Here is an 18187-nt window from a genome sequence, read left to right as displayed (position 1 = left end):
GGTTGTTTTGTTGCTGGCAGAACATACAATCAGAGTAACAACAACACGGGCATGTTTATCCCATGTGCTCAGTCAGCAACACACACACACACACACACACACACACACACACAGACACACTAACCCTCCTGGGCTCTTATTATCCCTAAAGCTGGAGTGCACTTTGAAAGAGACGAGTTTATTAATCATGCAGCGATGAGCGCAGCTGAGCCGAGGAAGCAGCGTTACTATTGACAAAAGGACATGAAGCAGAAACGACTGTCAGAAACAGCAGCTCTGTGCCCCGCCCCCTCAGAGCTGCATGGTTTCAGAGTGCTTATTCAGTACCTAGGTGCAGGTGTGTCCAAGTTACAATGGGACACATCATCAACTCCACATTGTCCAAAGAAAGAGATCTGAATCCTCTGATCTCCTCTCACAGGTTGTTACGGTGTGAAACCAGACTCTGCCAGAGATCCCTGGATGTGCTCCAGGTGTGCAGCAGGAGCCTGGACGGTGGTGAGTTGCAGCATTTTCACACACACACATGAAAAGATATTAAATAATGATGCTAATGTGGCCAAGAGGAGTCTGGAAGTGACTGAACTGGATAAGACATGAGAGCTCAGAGGATGTGTCACTGTTCTGTTTCAATCACTGAGTCCTCTTCTTGTTGTGTCTTCAGGAGTGTTGTCTCTGTAACCTGAGGGGAGGAGCTCTGAAGACTACGACTGACAACCGGTGAGTGGTTAATAAAGTTTTACATAGGCTATGATTTGAAAATGAGATGTCACACATACAGCCATATTATTCCTGTCATGCAGATCTCAGTGTCATTAACATTAGGTACAGTAATAACTGACCTTGTATATGCAGTAGTTGTACCTCCCTTAGATCTCCAAAAGCCTGATGTGTTTGTGTTGTATCTCTCTCCCTCTGTGTGTCCAGGTGGGTCCACGTCATCTGTGCTATAGCCGTTGCTGAAGCCCGCTTTGTGAACCCCACTGAGAGGGAGCCGGTGGACGTCACTGCTGTTCCTGAATCTCGCAAAGATCTGGTGAGTGCCTCCCTCTTGGAAAGTTTGAATCCACTCTATATCTTTTCTCAGCCCCTGAATTTAAGAGATTCTTCTGTTTCCTGTTCGCGCTCTCTGTGAGCCGTCTTTCTCTCCTGGTGGATTGATCTTTTGTCCTTTCTTATCTCTGTGGAGGACACAGGAGTAACACACACATGTGCTGAGAGGAGTAGCTGAATAATCAGCTGTCATGTCTCACTGAGACAAATGAAGCACATCGACCTCATGGGCGAGAGGCAATCTTCCCATTGCTTCCCTGTCTTTGCACACGACTCGACCAGTCTCTGTTTACCCCTCCACTCACCTGATCCCACTTCACAAGGTCCAGCAGAGCTCACTGGTGCTCTATAACAAATCTACACATGATGTCACCTTTCTTTCTCAGCATCTCTCTGAATAATCTATCAAAGAAGAGCAGGTTTCCCCGTCTTTTCTTAAAACGCCATGACAAGAAGAAGCTCTGCAGTCAGACGACGAGGCTGATCACCGGTGGGGACACACCCTTGAAATAAGAGTTTATTGCTCTGTGTTCAGAAATCTGTGTGTTTCCCCCGCTGTCAGGGAGTAGATGCAGTTTGCAATGTGTTTTTTAGAGCTTAAATTGAATCAGAAGAAGAAGATTTTAGTCTTCTGTAAATATAAGAACACCATATTGACATACAACTGACACTCCTGATTTTCCTCTGGTGTCACGCCACGCCTGCGTGCGACTTCAGCAGAGGAAAAGTGAACCAGCTGGCAGAAACTATAAACCATAGCAGCTGGTGAAATATCGCACAGCTCTGTTGAGAGCTGTTGTACTCACCTCCCCTCCTCCCCTCCCTCCCTTGCTCCGGTACAAAAATGAACTATTGGCACTTTAATAAAGAATTTATATTTTTTATTGATCTACCAGGCGCCTGGCTACAGCTGCTCCCCGTGTGATTCGTCAATAGGAGGAGGATGGAGAAGGACAGATGAGAGAGAGATAGAGAGAGGTTGTAGGCAGACAGAGTGGGATGATAGATAATCACAATAAAACAAGTGCACAGAAAGATAGCAGCCACAGAAGATGAGCGAGCTGTCAGAGCCGTTGGGGTAACAGCTCGAGTCTGTCTGGCAGATCGAAGCGTGTTGTCACGAGTGGAACATATAAAGCTCTGCTCTCTGCTCCGATGGCGGCTGATTTCTTAATAGATGTTGTTTTCATTAGAGTTTGATTTTTTAAACACATCCAGCTCAGCAGATAACTCAATGTGACGGAGGAGAACACGCTGTTATCAATCCATCAGACTTTATTCATAAAGCACTTTTTAAACAATGACATCTGTACATAAAAACAACTTCAAATAGAATAAATACAAAAAAGAAAGATATATAAAAATAAAAAGACCCCCCCATCCTAATCCCAACCCCAGCCCCGACACCAAACCCATCCCACAATCCTAAAGTTAAGAAGACAATATATACAACAATAATAAAAAACATGAAAATAAAATAAATAAATTAAAAATAAAAATACGTTTCTGAACGAACTGAGGAAACACTCTCATGATATCTTAATGAGGAAACACTGGAGGTAAAATAAGATGTTAAAACTCAAAACAGGAAGTTAAACTCACCAAAATAAAATACATTTCTAAGATAATAAAACACTGAAATATTATACCATTAAAAGAAAATAAGATGCTATACTGAAAATAAATAAAATACAATAAAATGAATAAAAAGTGACTAAAATTTGATTTGATAATAAATAAATAAATATAATAAAATAAAATAATGTAAATTTCTAAGATAATAAACACTAAAATATTAAACCATTAAAAGAAAATTAGATGCTATACTTAAAATAATTAAATTAAATTAAAAAATGTAATTAAATAGATAAAAAATGACTTCAAATTGAACTAGATAATACATAAATAAATAAATAAAATAAATAAAAACTGACTAAAATTTTAGCTTATTACAAATAAACAAATAGATAAAACAAAATAATATACATTTCTAAGTTAATAAACACTAAAATATTAAACCATTTAAAGAAAATAAGATGCTATATTTAAAATAAATAGATTAAATACAATTAAATACAAATAAATAAATTAAAAAAAATAAAAATGACTTAAATTTGAACTAGATAATAAACAAATAAATAAAAAATAAATAGATCAAATAAAATAATATACATTTCTAAGATAACAAACACAAATATTAAACCATTTAAAGAAAATAAGATGCTATACTTAAAATAAATAGATTAAATACAATTAAATAAAATTGAATAAATTAAATAAATTAAAAATGACTTAAATTTGAACTAGATAATAAATAAATGAAATAAAATAAATAAAGAGTGACTACAATGTGAACAAGATAATTAATAGATAAACAAATAAATACAATAAATTAAAAGTGACTAAAATTTAAAGTAGATAATAAATAAATAAAGTAAGGTGAAATCAAACTGTTATAAGAATAAAACTGTTAAAAGAGTGACTAAAAAGGTCGATCTTGAGTTTGCTTTTCAAAATATTTATCCTCTCTCCTTATTCCATCCCTGCTTCCCGTCCGTCTCTCCCTCCTTCCCTGAATTGAGGAGTGTAAAGTGTAGAGATAAAGAGGTGTAGAGGTGTTGGTGGATTAATAGTAAAATGAATGAAGTCTATAAGGTTTTAGATGCAGCGTTGTACATGTGAAAATGTCTCCGACTGGGATCTGAGCCAGAGGCAGAGATTCGGTTGACTGGTGGTAATTTCACACTCAGGCTGTGAGGATGGAGAGAAAGGATTGGAGACGCAGGAAGAAAAGCAAAGTCCTCGTGTTGTCGTGAAAGAGAGAGAGAGAAACAAACAATGCAAGACGATAAAAAGAAACCAGGAACAATGTTTTGAATGTGACAGTGACAGCTGGAGCGGCTGTTATTAACACCTATAAAACCCAGCTGACAGGAAGTGTTTGTTGACATTCTCAGCAAGAATCTCGCCAAGCTGCCGACACTGACGGCTATGAGCTCTGTTCTGCTTTAAAGGCACCAAACACAAGTGAGGATGAACTCTTGATTGCTGCATCATCTCTGTGTCACAAGCTGCCCTACGAGTCGAGCGCTTTCAGAGCAGGCGAGATCTTTCCCAGCTCCTCGTGCGTCTGTGGAAGATTATCGACTTTGACGGCGAGTACGACGCGTAGTCGTGTTAGGACTCTGTGACGAGTCTGTGTCAACAGCAAGTTCACTAACGCACCAGAATGAGTGTATGTGCTTTGGAGGAGGATCTGTGATTGTGAACGCCAGAGTGTGCCCGTCCACCAAACCAAACTTTTAAGTTCCCTTCTATGTTACTGCTCAGCTCCAATCTGCACGGATGAAATGTTCAAACCAAGCCAGAAACCTTGGTGTAGTCTTAGACTCAGACCTTAATTTCAGCAGCCACATTAAAACCATCAGAAAGTCCGCCTACTATCACCTGAAGAATATATCAAGGATGCAGAAAAACTGCTCCATGCATTTATCTTTAGCAGACTAGACTACTGTAACGGGGTCTTTACAGGACTCCCTAAAAAGTCCATTAGACGGCTGCAGCTCATACAGAATGCTGCTGCTCGAGTCCTAACAAGGACCAACAAACTAGACCACATCACTCCAGTTCTTAGATCTCTACACTGGCTTCCTGTCTGTCAGAGAATAGACTTTAAAATCCTGCTGATGGTTTATAAAGCACTGAATGGTTTAGGCTGATCTGCTGCTACTTTATGAACCACCTCGACCTCTGAGGTCATCAGGTACTGGTCTGCTTTCAGTCCCAAGAGTCAGAAGGAAACATGGTGAAGCAGCGTTTAGTCATTATGCTCCACATATCTGGAACACACTCCCTGAAAGCTGCAGGTCTGCTCCAACTCTCACCTCTTTTAAATCAAAGACTAAGACTTTTTTATTTAACACTGCCTTCCTCTCTTAGCTTATTTTAACTCACTTTAAATTAAAATTTTAATGTAATTTTTAATATATTTCTAATTTTCCTTTTCTTTTCTGTTGTATCATATTTGTCATTCTAATTATGTTCTTTTATGCCTGTCTGAATGTTTCCAATGCTTTTAATGTTTTAATGTAAAGCACATTGAGTTGCCCTCGTGTATGAAATGCACTATACAAGTAAAGCTGCCTCGCCTTCCCTTGCATGAAAAAGTAACAGCTTTGAATCTGCAGTCTGAACCACGGGATCTTCACCACGTTCATGTGATCGCTGATTTAAAAACTAAGACAAGTCTTTCTTTCTGTCCTCCTTGTAGAAGTGCGTCTTCTGCCACAGCAACAACGCCGATCAGAACCGCGGCGCCTGCATCCAGTGCTCAAACGGGAACTGCGCCACCTCCTTCCACGTCACCTGCGCCCAAATCGCCGGAGTCGTCATGAAGCCGGCCGACTGGCCGTACGTGGTGTCGGTCACCTGTCACAGGCATAAACGCGTCCCTCCGAAGGTAACATCAGAATGAACGTTTCAGTGTTGAGTGAGTGTTTGTTTTGTTTGAATCCACCTCCAATCATTTGTCCTGTTTCGTCCTCTTCTCTGACTCCAGCTTCGGCCGGCTCCCAAAACCCCTCAAGGTCCGATCCTGGGTCAGAGGGTGATCGGGCGCAGCGTGGACGGCTGGTACTACCACTGTAACATCATCGGCATGGCAACGCAGACGTTCTACGAGGTCAACTTTGACGACGGCTCGTACTGCGACAACCTCCACCCCGAGAACATATTAGTGAGTGTTCGGCTACAACAGATCTATTTATAGACGCAGAGAAACTTGTTCTTTAATATCCTTGTTGCAGTTTGGAGCTTTGTAGCTGGAGCAAATGAACAAATTGAAATATAACATAAGGTTAGGATGTAAGGAAGTAGTTATTTGTTTAGTAAATGAGGAACACAGATCTCTGAACTCTTCCTTCTCTTCTCCAAACTCTCCACTTCTCTCCGTCTCCTTCCTCGTTCCTTTCCTCCTGCAGAGTCATGACTGCCTGCGCAGCGGTCCTCCTGAGGCAGGAGAGTTGATCGTGGTCAGCACGCCGGACGGGAAAGACCTGAATGCTTCCTTCGTCAGGCAGCACACCCACAAGTTCTATCAGGTGAGGAGAGCATCACAGCCTGGAAGAAGCAAAAATAAAAGAAGGTTAAAAGTCTCAGCTTTAGGTGTTTGAACTCAGTGTTGAGTTTACCAATAGATATGAGAGGCTCACAATTAATAAGTATTTGTCTGGGTTAAAAATCAAAGAGTTAAAGCTGCTGTTGGTAGTCACAGAGTAAACATCTGTTCAGACAGAGGGACTTCAAATGTCAACACTATCCCTCCAAACCAGATTTCCTCTCTGCTCCTGTAAGCCACGCCCACACACAGATCAGCGTGCGCGCTCATGATAGTGCCGGACTCATAACCAAACTGAGGACGTAGTAAGAGCCGCCCCTCAACCAATCAGGATGTAGCATTGGAGATTAGCTCTGATTGGTCCACTTTATACAAAAGGATTAGTAAACACAGAGATTTCACCATAATCTCAAATTACTTCACTTACAGATGAGTACTGATGGGCATTATGACCTTTTCTCCAAATCCAGCAGAAAAAAAAGTAACATTTTTACACCATTCCTCCCAAAAGCAGCTTTAATGTGAATATTATCTCATCTTAAAAATACAAATGTCCATAGTTTTTACCATCTGAGATTGTAATTTTTTATATTTCTCTTTCTTTAAACTCGAAAATAATTCGGTGCTCCCGCCAGAAGGTGGCTGTGTTGTGTCTGTAAGCTGCTTTTTTAACCGCATCAAATAACAGAGGAAGAAGAATGCTAACTACATTAAAAAGCAAAAGAAGAAGAAGAAACATGAGTTGAAATCACAGCTGCTGAAATCACGGGTTTAGTGTTGTGAGATTCAGAAACAGAGAACACTGCAGAGGCTTTAAAATGGAAACACACACGCCACGCTGCTGCGTCACAGGAACACCGGCATCAAGGTCCAGACCAGCCGCAACCTCCTGTCTAAAAATATGAAGCCAAAGTGGAAGTGTTAAAAAACTGCAGTTCCTCGAGTGTCCACTTGAGGCTGGCTGCAGAAACACAGGAAACCACATACACACCCATTCAAAGAAGCCGATCTTTACAGCAGAAATAAACATGTTTACAGCCTGGTTCAAGAAATGAGTTTAGTCTGAATAGCTCATTTCTCAATCGGCACACACTGTACAGGAAGTAGGGCTGTCAAAATTGCTCCAAAATGACATTTGAATATTCGCTCTAAAAAAATCCCAGAGGTTCGAACCATTCGAATATCTATATTTGCGCATTATGTCAATAACAGGTGGACAAACTGATACAAGGAGACATAACTACTTGTATATGTATTTTTATTTCAGATTTAACATGGCTAAAACATACCTACACATTACAAAACAAGTAAATGACCTAATGGTCTATACCGTAACACTTTTAAGACTGTTGACCTCTCTCTCGCTCGCCCCCCTCCCCTCTCTGTGCGCAGTGCGCTGAGTGAGTGCTGAACAGTCTATGGTGCTGAACAAGACTTGTGCGAGCAATTAAAGGTCCCGACTCTTGCCCCTAATACAGGCAGGCTTCATTCAGTGATTGAAGCAAATATTATTAACATTAATTGAAGTTAAAAACGAAAAAGTAGTCCACTTACATTCTTGGCACTTGTATAAAAAAAAGTGGAAAAAACTGCATTTTATCCCAGGGTCACTGATTGTTGGGCTCTTTTAGTCCACTGTCAATGTAGGGTCTTAGGCCTGACAGGTTATTTGCCAAAAACACAAGACAGTCCACATGTGAAGAGGCCAGATCTCTTTTTATTCACTGTATTCCCAACGGAGGATAAGGCGCGTTCAGAGCGCACTGAGGATCCGGGGACGGAAGGATTTCTCTCTGCCGTCTGCTTCACGCTGTTCATGTGTGACTCCTGTGACCTGTCCCTAACCCGTCATGCAGTGCGCCCACTCACAAAGCAGCCACTGATGTGTTTTTTTTCCACAGTTGAATATTAATTTTCACAATCGAATCTCCGTTTTTTTAAAATATTCGAATATATATTCGAATTTAGAATATTCGTTGACAGCCCTAACAGGAAGTTTAGAAGATTAGGAGTTTTGCATAATTAGAGGAACAGCTGACTTAATTGACAGACAGGAACACTGTAGCTGTTAGCGTGGAGGCTCAAGCCCCGCCTCTTTACCTCACACTAACTCCACAGAAGTTAGGTTGAGTTCAGAATTTCCAATATGGCACCCACCAACAATCAGCTGCAGAAACCGAATACTACGTCCATCATTATAGAGTCTGTTTCAAACCCACTGTCAACAAAAATAGACTTAAAAACCAAAAACCTTGATATTTTAACAGTGTGATGGAATTTTTACATGATATACATTAAAGCACACTGCATCACAAATAGATGCCAGTCAAATAGTATCTTTACTTCCAGTCCAGAGTATTTTTATGTTTAAAAAGAGACGTCTGATCCTGTTCCAACATCTCTGAGCAGCGTCTGTTTCCTGCTGCAGTCGCTGGAAATGAAGAGAGATTCAGAAATGTAGAAACGCACTTCAACAAGCACTTTATGATCCATGTCTCCATCTCCACCTCTCATCTGAAGCTCCTCTGCAGAGAGACTCACTCGCTGTGATTACACCGGTGAACTTTAGGTAACAGGCTCCTCCGTCTAACGGCTCCGGTTTGGTTCCCCGGTCGGGTATTTATCAACGCGTGGAAAAAAGCATGGCCCCCCGTGTTAGACTACGGCGCGGCATTTTGATGCAGCGGCGCGGCATTAAAACCATAAAGAGGACAGATTTAGATCCACTGGTGCATGCCGGGGAGTTTATAGGAGAAATATGCAGAGTGGTTACTGAGTGGAAAATGCAGGATAGAAGAAGATGTGGTGTCAAGGGCGGCCATCTTGAAAGTCACGTACTTTCACGGATACAGTAATGTGTCAGCAGACGGGGTTAAGTGGGGTCGTTGTTCTTGGATTGTGATCTGACACTGAGAGCAAACCTGCAGATCTGTTAACGCACACAGAGCAGGGATGCTTTCTATAAACCGTGCATCATAATCCTCTTTGATGTGACATCTTTTTCAGGTAAGTGGAGGGAAATAATGTGTCTAATGTGCTCCCTCAGATCACACAGGGAGTTGTTATGATGAGTTTCTCTGCAGGGTGTAGATAGTTTGTCCGTGCTGCCTTCAGGTCCCCGTGTATGTCGGCTGTGCTAGAAGTCCTGTGAGAGACGAGGAGCTCTGTGTCAGGACCACAACCTGACCTTGTCCTTTTTTTTTATGTTGAAAACACTCAGCTGGTGGCTCTAGTCCGGTCAATGAGGAGCTTTGAGGTTCAGTGAGATGGTCAAGGACTTTTTGACAGAGCACACATTTGCTGATGGAGCAATTTCTAACCCTGTCTCTGACTCTCTAAGGCGTTTTTCAACTTTACCCCTGAACTACGTGCGTTTGGACCGGTGGACCCAGGGTCTAAATTTAGTTCAGGGGTAAATAATCTCCTCCCTAAAAAGCCCCTGCTAGGGGGGTAGTACTTTTCAAAGGTCCTGGGACTTTCAGGGCCTGATTGGTAGATTAACCTCAGTGTTTTTATTCCGCCAGCCGTCCACAATAACATCAAACACATCTGTGATTCTCTTGATTTCTCTTTCTTTCATTAGTTTTTATTTGTTCTATCTGTTTTGTATGTGTGTGTACTTTTCAAAAGAAGAAGCTGTGATTCTCTTGATTTAGCAGCTTGTAACAGTAGTCTTCTCTCAGCCCACCGTGAATGCGTCTCTCCTCCCGGTGTTCCGGTTTTAAAAGTGACCCTGTAACTGGAGACCTTCAGCTGAACATGTCAGTGTTTGTGGAGTTTACACAGCTGTTGAAACACAGAGGGAGTTCCTGGGAATGCAAACTAGTTTAGTTTTTATTAAGATTTCAAAATATCCTCATCAGATATTTAATGATCGTCTAAAGACGTTTATGAGGGATGCATCCGGCTGAGAGTCTCCAGTTAACAGGGTCGCCGTTTAAACCAAAACACCGGCCGATCTCTGCGATCACGGCTTTTTGAGTTCAAAAGGATTTTAAAGCCGTGTTGAAACGTCTTTGCTACTCGCACTTATCTCCTCTCACGTGTTGATTCATTCATTGCTTTTTCATGTTTTTAACCGCAGGCGCAACATTTTCACTTTTTTCATGTTTTTCTGCTTTTGGAGCACAATTTCAAATATGAGGAAAATTCATGTTTTCGACAGGCTCCGGGTCAACTTTTTTTTGTCACATTTAAAAAAAAAAAAAAAATTTTCAGTTTCTTTTTCAAAAGTTTTTTTTTTCAAAATTTTTAAATTTCAAAATTTTCAAAAAACCATTCACAGGCTGTTTCCGAAACGGCCTGCTACATACTACTTACTAATGTAGTAGGCAGTAGGTATTGCCTACTACATACTGCGTTTGAATTTAGTCTGTAATATGACTGTTCTGTCCGATCTGTCATGCAGAATGCTGAGCCAGATTTCCGGTTTCGGAAAGCGGAAATAAACAACGGCGAAGCCGATAAATAAAATGCTTATTTAGCATCCATTTATGATTTAAAAAGTTAGGAAGTGGTTTATATGTAATTTGATAATTTTCACAGCACCCAAAAACGGATTTCCTCCCGTCAAAAAATGAGGAAAAAGAAAAAGCAGAACGAGCGCTGTGCATTATGGGAAACAGTACGCGAGGAAGACTGGTCCGATGCACACTGAGATATTTTCCCGTATCAGTAGACATCCGGGGAGTTTTGGCTTACTGCAGATTTTGCTCTTGTTCACATACTACTTACTACATACTGAATTTTGGACATATCAGTACGTACTGCTAGTATAGTAGGCGATTTCGGAAACAGCCACAGTCATTGTTTTTTCCATCTGTGATGAATGGCATTCCTCTTTGTTTTACTGCCCTCTACTGGTCTGATGGTGTAGTGCATTTACTTTTTTTCCCTCCATACGTCACTGGCCTGATTTACACAATCTACCCGGGACTTCAGCCCACGGTCGAAACACAGACAACAATGGGGGCACAGGAACCTTTAAGTTCAGGGTAAAGTAGGTCTAGGGGCTAAAAGACCTCAGAACTCTTGGTCGAACTTCTCTTTTCTGTACAACTCAGTCAAGTTGAGTCTTAAGTTTCACTGGAAGGACCTACCTGTAAATATAATCTGACTCATCCAAAGTGTCTTTCTGTGTGCAGGTGGAGTTTCAGGACCAGACTCAGCTGATGTTAAAACACTCCGAGATCCATCAGCTGGACCAGGAACTGCCGAAGAGAGTCCGAGCCAGACTGGTGAGTACATCAGCCTCTGATCCCTGAGCCTACACCGCCGTGCAGAGAGCTCTCAGTGTAGTTATAATAAAAAACGCACAAATAATAAACTTTGTGCACTTTGTAGATGTTAAAATTGTTTGCAGGGGCCGTGATGAAAAGTGAAGCCCGACAATAACTCCAATTGTTCAATAAACGGATCACAAAGTATCTGCAGATGAAATAAATATGTATTCAGGCAAACAGCCGACGCACTGCAGCCCACAGAGGAGAGAGGCCTGTGTGTAGGACCGAGTGTGTAGGCTGCTTTGATACAAATCTGCGTCTGAAGTGTGTGTGTGTGTGTGTTTGTGTGTGAGTGTGAGTGTCTTCTGAAATGCCAGAGAAGCTTTTCATGAATTGGGGTGAAGACGGGGTCAACCTTTGAAATCCTCATTAATTTTCAGTCAAATCTGCAACACAACAGATTTCACAGATTTTTCACATCATTAACTCTAATCTCTGCGGTGCTTACATAATCTGACGTATCTTTGATATGCACATTATTTAATCAAGCATCTCCTGCTCAAACACTTACAAATGAAGCCCGGGGACTTCTGCAGCAGCAGCAGCAGCAGCAGCAGAGAGGCGGCTTGTGTCGAGTCTTAAAGGTACAACGAGAAGAAGCCTTATTCATCAGGAAGATCGAACATTTATCTGCTCTGAGTTTCATTAGATAATCATCTGTAACTCACCGGTGCTTCTTGTAAAGTGATCTTAACTGTGAGGCTGTTGGAAAGCAGCTCTGATCACACAATATGAGTTAAGCTTATATTGTAAACAAGCAGCCGAAAGATCTTCCTAATTTTTGCTCATGGAGCCCCTGAAGTCCTGCAAACGTGATCTTTTTTTGTGCACACAATCAATCAAGACCCAACATCAAGACCGGATCAGATCCAGTCCCATCTTCCAGACAGGACTCAGTCTGATCTCATCTTAATCCACCATGAGCAGAGCACTTTGCAGCATTTAGCAAGTTACAGTGGCAAGGACAAACTTCCTTTAACAGGCAGAAACCTCCAGCAGGACCAGACTCATGTTAGACACACATCTGCTGAGACCGTGTTGGAGAGAGGGATAGAGGGAGATGAAGAGAGAGAGAGAGATGATAGTGGTGAGACGGATAGTAGTAGAGGAACCTACGAGACAAGGGAGCTCAGGGACTCCAGAGAGGTCTATGGTTAGTAACTTTAATGGGACAGGAAGAGTTAAAGTAAGGGACAGGCAGAGAGAGGAGAGAGAGGGAAAGACAGGATCCTAGTGTGTCAGTCTAAGCCTATAGCAGCATAAGCTTCCTTTTACAGGCAGAAACCTTGAGCACAACCAAACTCATGTTAGACATCTGCTGCGACTGAGTTGTGGTTGGAAAGAGGGATACAGGGAGATTAAGAGAGAGAGATGATAGTGGTGAGATTGATAGTAGTCGTTTTCGAAGCTGGATGGACAAACTTCCTTTAACAGGCAGAAACCTCCAGCAGGACTAGACTCATGTTAGACACACATCTGCTGAGACCGTGCTGGAGAGAGGGATAGAGGGAGATGATAGTGGGGAGAAGGATAGCAGAGGAACCTACAAGACAAGGGAGCTCAGGGACTCCAGAAAGGTCTATGGTTAGTAACTTTAATGGGACAGGAAGAGTTAAAGTGAGAGACAGGCAGAGAGAGGAGAGAGAGGGAAAGACAGGATCCTAGTGTGGGAGTCTAAGCCTATAGCAGAATAACTAAGACCTGGTCCAAGCCTGATCCAGCTCTAACTATAAGCTTTATCAAAAAGGAAAGTTTGAAGCCTACTCTTAAAAGTAGAGAGGGTGTCTGCCTCCTGGATCATGACTGGTGGATGATTCCAAAGGAGAGGGGCCTGATAACTGAAGGCTCGACCTCTAAATTGGATTTCAAACAGGGATTAAATGTATTTCCTGTAGAGTAATCACGTCTCACCACATCATGTTCTACTAGCTAAATCATGACTTCATCACCACATGGTTAGCTATCATCTCCCTCTATCCCTCTCTCCAACACGGTCTCAGCAGATGTGTGTCTAACATGAGTCTGGTCCTGCTGGAGGTTTCTGCCTGTTAAAGGAAGTTTGTCCTTGCCACTGTAACTTGCTAAATGCTGCAAAGTGCTCTGCTCATGGTGGATTAAGATGAGATCAGACTGAGTCCTGTCTGGAAGATGGGACTGGATCTGATCCGGTCTTGATGTTGGGTCTTTGTTAATAATAGAACATAGAGTACGGTCTAGACCTGCTCTGTTTGGAGTCTGAGGAGAATGTTTGTTGGGATTTGGCGCTTTACAAATAAAGATTGATTACCTTGTGGGACTTCAGGGACTCTGTATTTGCTGGAGTTTTGAATCGAATATTTTTAGTTACTTAAAGAAAATGTTGAGTTTAATGAACTTTAATACCAACAAATGTTACATCTCAGCATCAACTAAGTATAAGATGTAATTAGTGAGAAAAATAGTCCATCAGAACTTAGTAAAGCAGAAGGAAAGATCTTGTTTTGCAGTGTTGATTTAAACATTTTCATAGAGTGAAAGAGGTTTAGCCCCTAAATGATATATTTGAGTTGAAGCTAAACTCTCCTGAAGATAACATTCTGACCTCAGACTTTGTCCCTCCGTCTGTCTTCAGGCCATCCCTGCCCCCCAGGAGGAGACCCCCTCAGCCGATGAAGCCCAGGCAGCCAAACGCCCCCGCCTGCCCTCCAACAACGCCGCCGCCGCCGCAGCAGCAGCAGCCCCGCCTGCCCACACTCCCATGGACACCACCTCAACCCCGGCCCGTCCCCACCCTGCCGCCCCGTTAGCGGCACCACCACCACCAGCAGCAGCAGCACATCACCACAGTATTAACACACCGCAGACCTCACAACCCGTCTCCCACCCCGCCGAGACCCCAATGGACACGAGCCTCGCCCTCACCCACGCTTTAACCCGATCAACACTGGCCTCAGACCCCACCCTGACTCCGCAGTCCATCCCTTTCGAGTCCACGTTGAACTCTGACCCCCTCCTGTCCGCTCCGTCCCCTCCCCTGCCGCCGCAGCACATGTCCGACAGCTACATGCCCAGCAGCGGGTACGTGTCCTACATGGAGACGCTGCTCAACTCACACTTCCCTCAGGACCACAACCCCGGACCCTTGTATTAAAAAAAAAAAAACAACCACCTCCTCAGTGATTGGAGGGCCGGCTGAGCCAATAAGAAGTAAGCTAACAGAGGTCGATGGTGACGAGTGCGACGAACGGACAGAGACGTTTTCCTCACGGACACTCGAGCACTCTTTTAATGCATGTTACTTTTCTATTTTTGGGTAAATGTATTTGCAGTGGTGCTTTAGCTTTTTTCTGACGCCACAGCTGAAGAGGACACCGTTTTTATTTGAATTGTAACATTATTATTATCATTATTATTATTATTGTTTGTTGTTGTTTTCTAGGCCTTTTTGTTTTTTGCTTTCGGTCGATGAGCTGCTGAGCTTCTCTTCTCCATCTAATTCTGAATGGGTGGTATCAACTCCATACCTCGTCGTGTTAATCCAATAACAGCACACTCCCGTTTGTTTCTTTGTACAGGAAGCTAATTACGATGACTGCCTCTCGGCGTGGAGGCCGCAGACTTCACTTCTTCCTTCTTTTCTTTTTCTACAATCAAAGAACCAGCAATTAAATATCTATTTTTCAACGCAGCCTCTCGTGGCTTTCGAAAAAAAAAAAACTTCTGGTGGAAGTATCACGTCACGTCGTTCATCTTCAGGATGTTCTTTCCTTGTTTTCATATTTCAAGAGGTGATCATGGGAACGGGGGTTTAAAACAAAAGAAGAAGAAGAAGAAGAAGAAGAAGAAGAAGTGTATGTAGGGGGGAACTCAGTATTTAAATGTCTTAGTCAAATATTGAAAGAATTATTTGTAATAGAAGAAACTTGTTGAATGCAAACACTATTAGACTCGTCTGCAGGATGCGTTGGAGTTTTCGTGTCACCGTAGTTAACAGACCTTTATGTATTGACGTCATTTAATAAGCAGTCATGTGGCGGCGGCTCCGCTTTTCTCACACACATACACACACACACACACCCCAAAAACTGTCTCAGGGTTCCTACATGTGGGGAAAAAAAAATCAGTTTTAACATCTTAGCCTTCATTAAAGATTAGAGCAGCCCTCTGATGAATCCACAGTCACATGACTCTCCGTTCTGTGCTCCTTTTAACAGTAAGCTCTTTATAGTGACTGTTTGTTTACGCCCACATATCTCCTGTTAGCACATGAGCTGGCCAAAAACTATCAAGTCCATTTAAAGGCTGGGAAGTTTGGGAAATGTATGATATTCAGAAGAAGACGATGATGATGTAGGAACCCTTTAAAACTTTGAATTCTTTGAATCTTTATTGGTTTAAATGTATAAATCAATATTGTGCATTAATTAATGTGTTTTTCTCTCCCTGTTCTTTTTCCTGAACTGAACTCACACACTTGGCCAATCTAAGTAACCTCCCTCTGGATTCTTCCCCCCTTCCTTCCTTCCCCCCTTCCTTCCTTCCTTCCTTCCTTCCTTCCTTTCCTCCTTTCTTTCTTGTCCCGGATGTTTTAAGCTAAAGAAAGTGCTACAGAGATATTCTAAACTACTGATTTACTTTATTCCCAACACTGTCACCTTGTACATACCGCAGGCCTCGTGTAATGTGATTCAAATTTGTAAATGTCATGTATATGTTCTCCTTTTTTTTCTTTTTGTCATCACAACTGAAAAGTTGGAGCACGTCGGTGTTCCTGTATCCAAATGATATCAAAAAGTTATTTCATAGGGATTAAAGTGGGTTGCTAGTCGCCAGCTTTTCTGTGTTTCCTGTTTTTCAGTAACGTAGAGAATCCCAACAGAGCAGGTCTAGACCCAACATCAAGACCAGGATCAGATCCAGTCCCATCTTCCAGACAGGACTCGGTCTGATCTCATCTTAATCCACCATGAGCAGAGCACTTTGCAGCATTTAGCAAGTTACAGTGGCAAGGACAAACTTCCTTTAACAGGCAGAAACCTCCAGCAGGACCAGACTCATGTTAGACACACATCTGCTGAGACCGTGTTGGAGAGAGGGATAGAGGGAGATGAAGAGAGAGAGAGAGATGATAGTGGTGAGACGGATAGTAGTTGTAGCAGCTGGAGTCTGGCACGTCCACAGCAGCAGAGATCCAGAGGAACCTACGAGACAAGGGAGCTCAGGGACTCCAGAAAGGTCTAAGGAAAAGAGAGAAGAGAGGGAGACCAGAAGAAAGAAAAAGAGGAGAAGAAATGGTGAAGGAATGACAGAAGGAAAGGACGGGATAAGAATAGGAGACATAAAAGGTGAAGAAACATGGAAAGAAGAAAGAGAAAGAAAGAAGGAACGAAGGAATTAAAGGAAAAATTAATGAATGAATGAAAGAAAGGAATGAAAGGAAAAAAGGAATGAAAGAGAAAGAAAGAGGGAAGGAAAGAAAGGAAGTAAAGAAAGAAAGAAAGAAAGGATGAATAACAGACCCCAAAAAAGGAATCTACAGCAGAGATCCAGAGGAACCTACGAGACAAGGGAGCTCAGGGACTCCAGAAAGGTCTATGGTTAGTAACTTTAATGGGACAGGAAGAGTTAAAGTGAGAGACAGGCAGAGAGAGGAGAGAGAGGGAAAGACAGGATCCCAGTGTGTCAGTCTAGGCCTATAGCAGCATAACTAAGACCTGGTCCAAGCCTGATCCAGCTCTAACTATAAGCTTTATCAAAAAGGAAAGTTTGAAGCCTACTCTTAAAAGTAGAGACGGTGTCTGCCTCCTGGACCCTGACTGGTAGATGATTCCAAAGGAGAGGGGCCTGATAACTGAAGGCTTTACCTCCCATCCTACTTTTAGAGACTTTAGGTACGATGAGCAGGCCTGTATGTTGGGAGCGTAGAGTTCTAGAGGGGTAATAGGACACTATGAGCTGTCCGACCATTAAGAGCTTTACTTTTTACTTTGAGAAAATGTGGAACCAGGTCCTAAATATATGTCTGAGTTTAAACCCCCATCCCTGATGGCCTATTAGGAAGTCCCTGGCTCCAAATGTGCGACATGTCTGCATCATGACATTCACACTTAAAGCTGGCACAGTAATGTCAATCACTGAACGTCTGCCCTACATATCAACGTCGTCTGGATGCTTGAAGAGTTATAATTTGAAGGAGAGAAGAAGAAGAAAAGAAGAAGAAGAAGGGGGTGGGGGTGGGGGGGCAGGAAGAGTTAAAGTGAGAGACAGACAGAGAGAGGAGAGAGAGGGAAAGACAGGATCCCAGTGTGTCAGTCTAAGCCTATAGCAGCATAACTAAGACCTGGTCCAAGCCTGATCCAGCTCTAACTATAAGCTTTATCAAAAAGGAAAGTTTGAAGCCTACTCTTAAAAGTAGAGAGGGTGTCTGCCTCCCAGACCCTGACTGGTAGATGATTCCAAAGGAGAGGTGCCTGATAGCTGAAGGCTTGACCTCCCATACTACTTTTTGGGACTCAAATTTGCACTGCAACCTCACAGCGAGTATAGGTTCAAATCCCAGCTGGAGTCTTTCCCTGTGGAGCCCAGATGCTCTTGTTTCTGTCACTTGAAAATGCATGTCTTTGAATTTCCATGCTTCCATGCAAATGTGATATTTTTTTGTGCACACAATCAATCAATCTTTATTTGTGTAGCGCTAAAGCTCAACCTAGTTACAGTGGCAAGAAAAAACTTCCTTTAACAGGCAGAAACCTCCAGC

The 18187-nt window shown here is 42.4% G+C and overlaps 1 protein-coding gene across 1 annotated transcript in view; it reads left to right on the top strand.

Moving 5' to 3' along the window:
* Positions 1-16262, top strand: part of kdm4b (lysine (K)-specific demethylase 4B) — a 108750-nt gene extending 92488 nt beyond the window's left edge. Inside the window, exons 10-17 of the mRNA XM_034705403.1 lie at positions 422-498; positions 665-720; positions 928-1036; positions 5324-5512; positions 5612-5788; positions 6033-6152; positions 11314-11406; positions 14063-16262. Coding sequence (XP_034561294.1) covers positions 422-498; positions 665-720; positions 928-1036; positions 5324-5512; positions 5612-5788; positions 6033-6152; positions 11314-11406; positions 14063-14581 — 1340 coding nt within the window. The 3' untranslated portion in view covers positions 14582-16262. The remainder of the gene's footprint in view (positions 1-421; positions 499-664; positions 721-927; positions 1037-5323; positions 5513-5611; positions 5789-6032; positions 6153-11313; positions 11407-14062) is intronic.
* The last annotated feature ends 1925 nt before the right edge of the window (positions 16263-18187 follow it).

Source organism: Notolabrus celidotus, chromosome 2, assembly GCF_009762535.1.
Source record: "Notolabrus celidotus isolate fNotCel1 chromosome 2, fNotCel1.pri, whole genome shotgun sequence".
In the NCBI taxonomy this organism is placed as follows: domain Eukaryota; kingdom Metazoa; phylum Chordata; class Actinopteri; order Labriformes; family Labridae; genus Notolabrus; species Notolabrus celidotus.
Note: the sequence above shows the minus strand (reverse complement) of the source record. Positions and strands in the feature narration are given on the sequence as shown.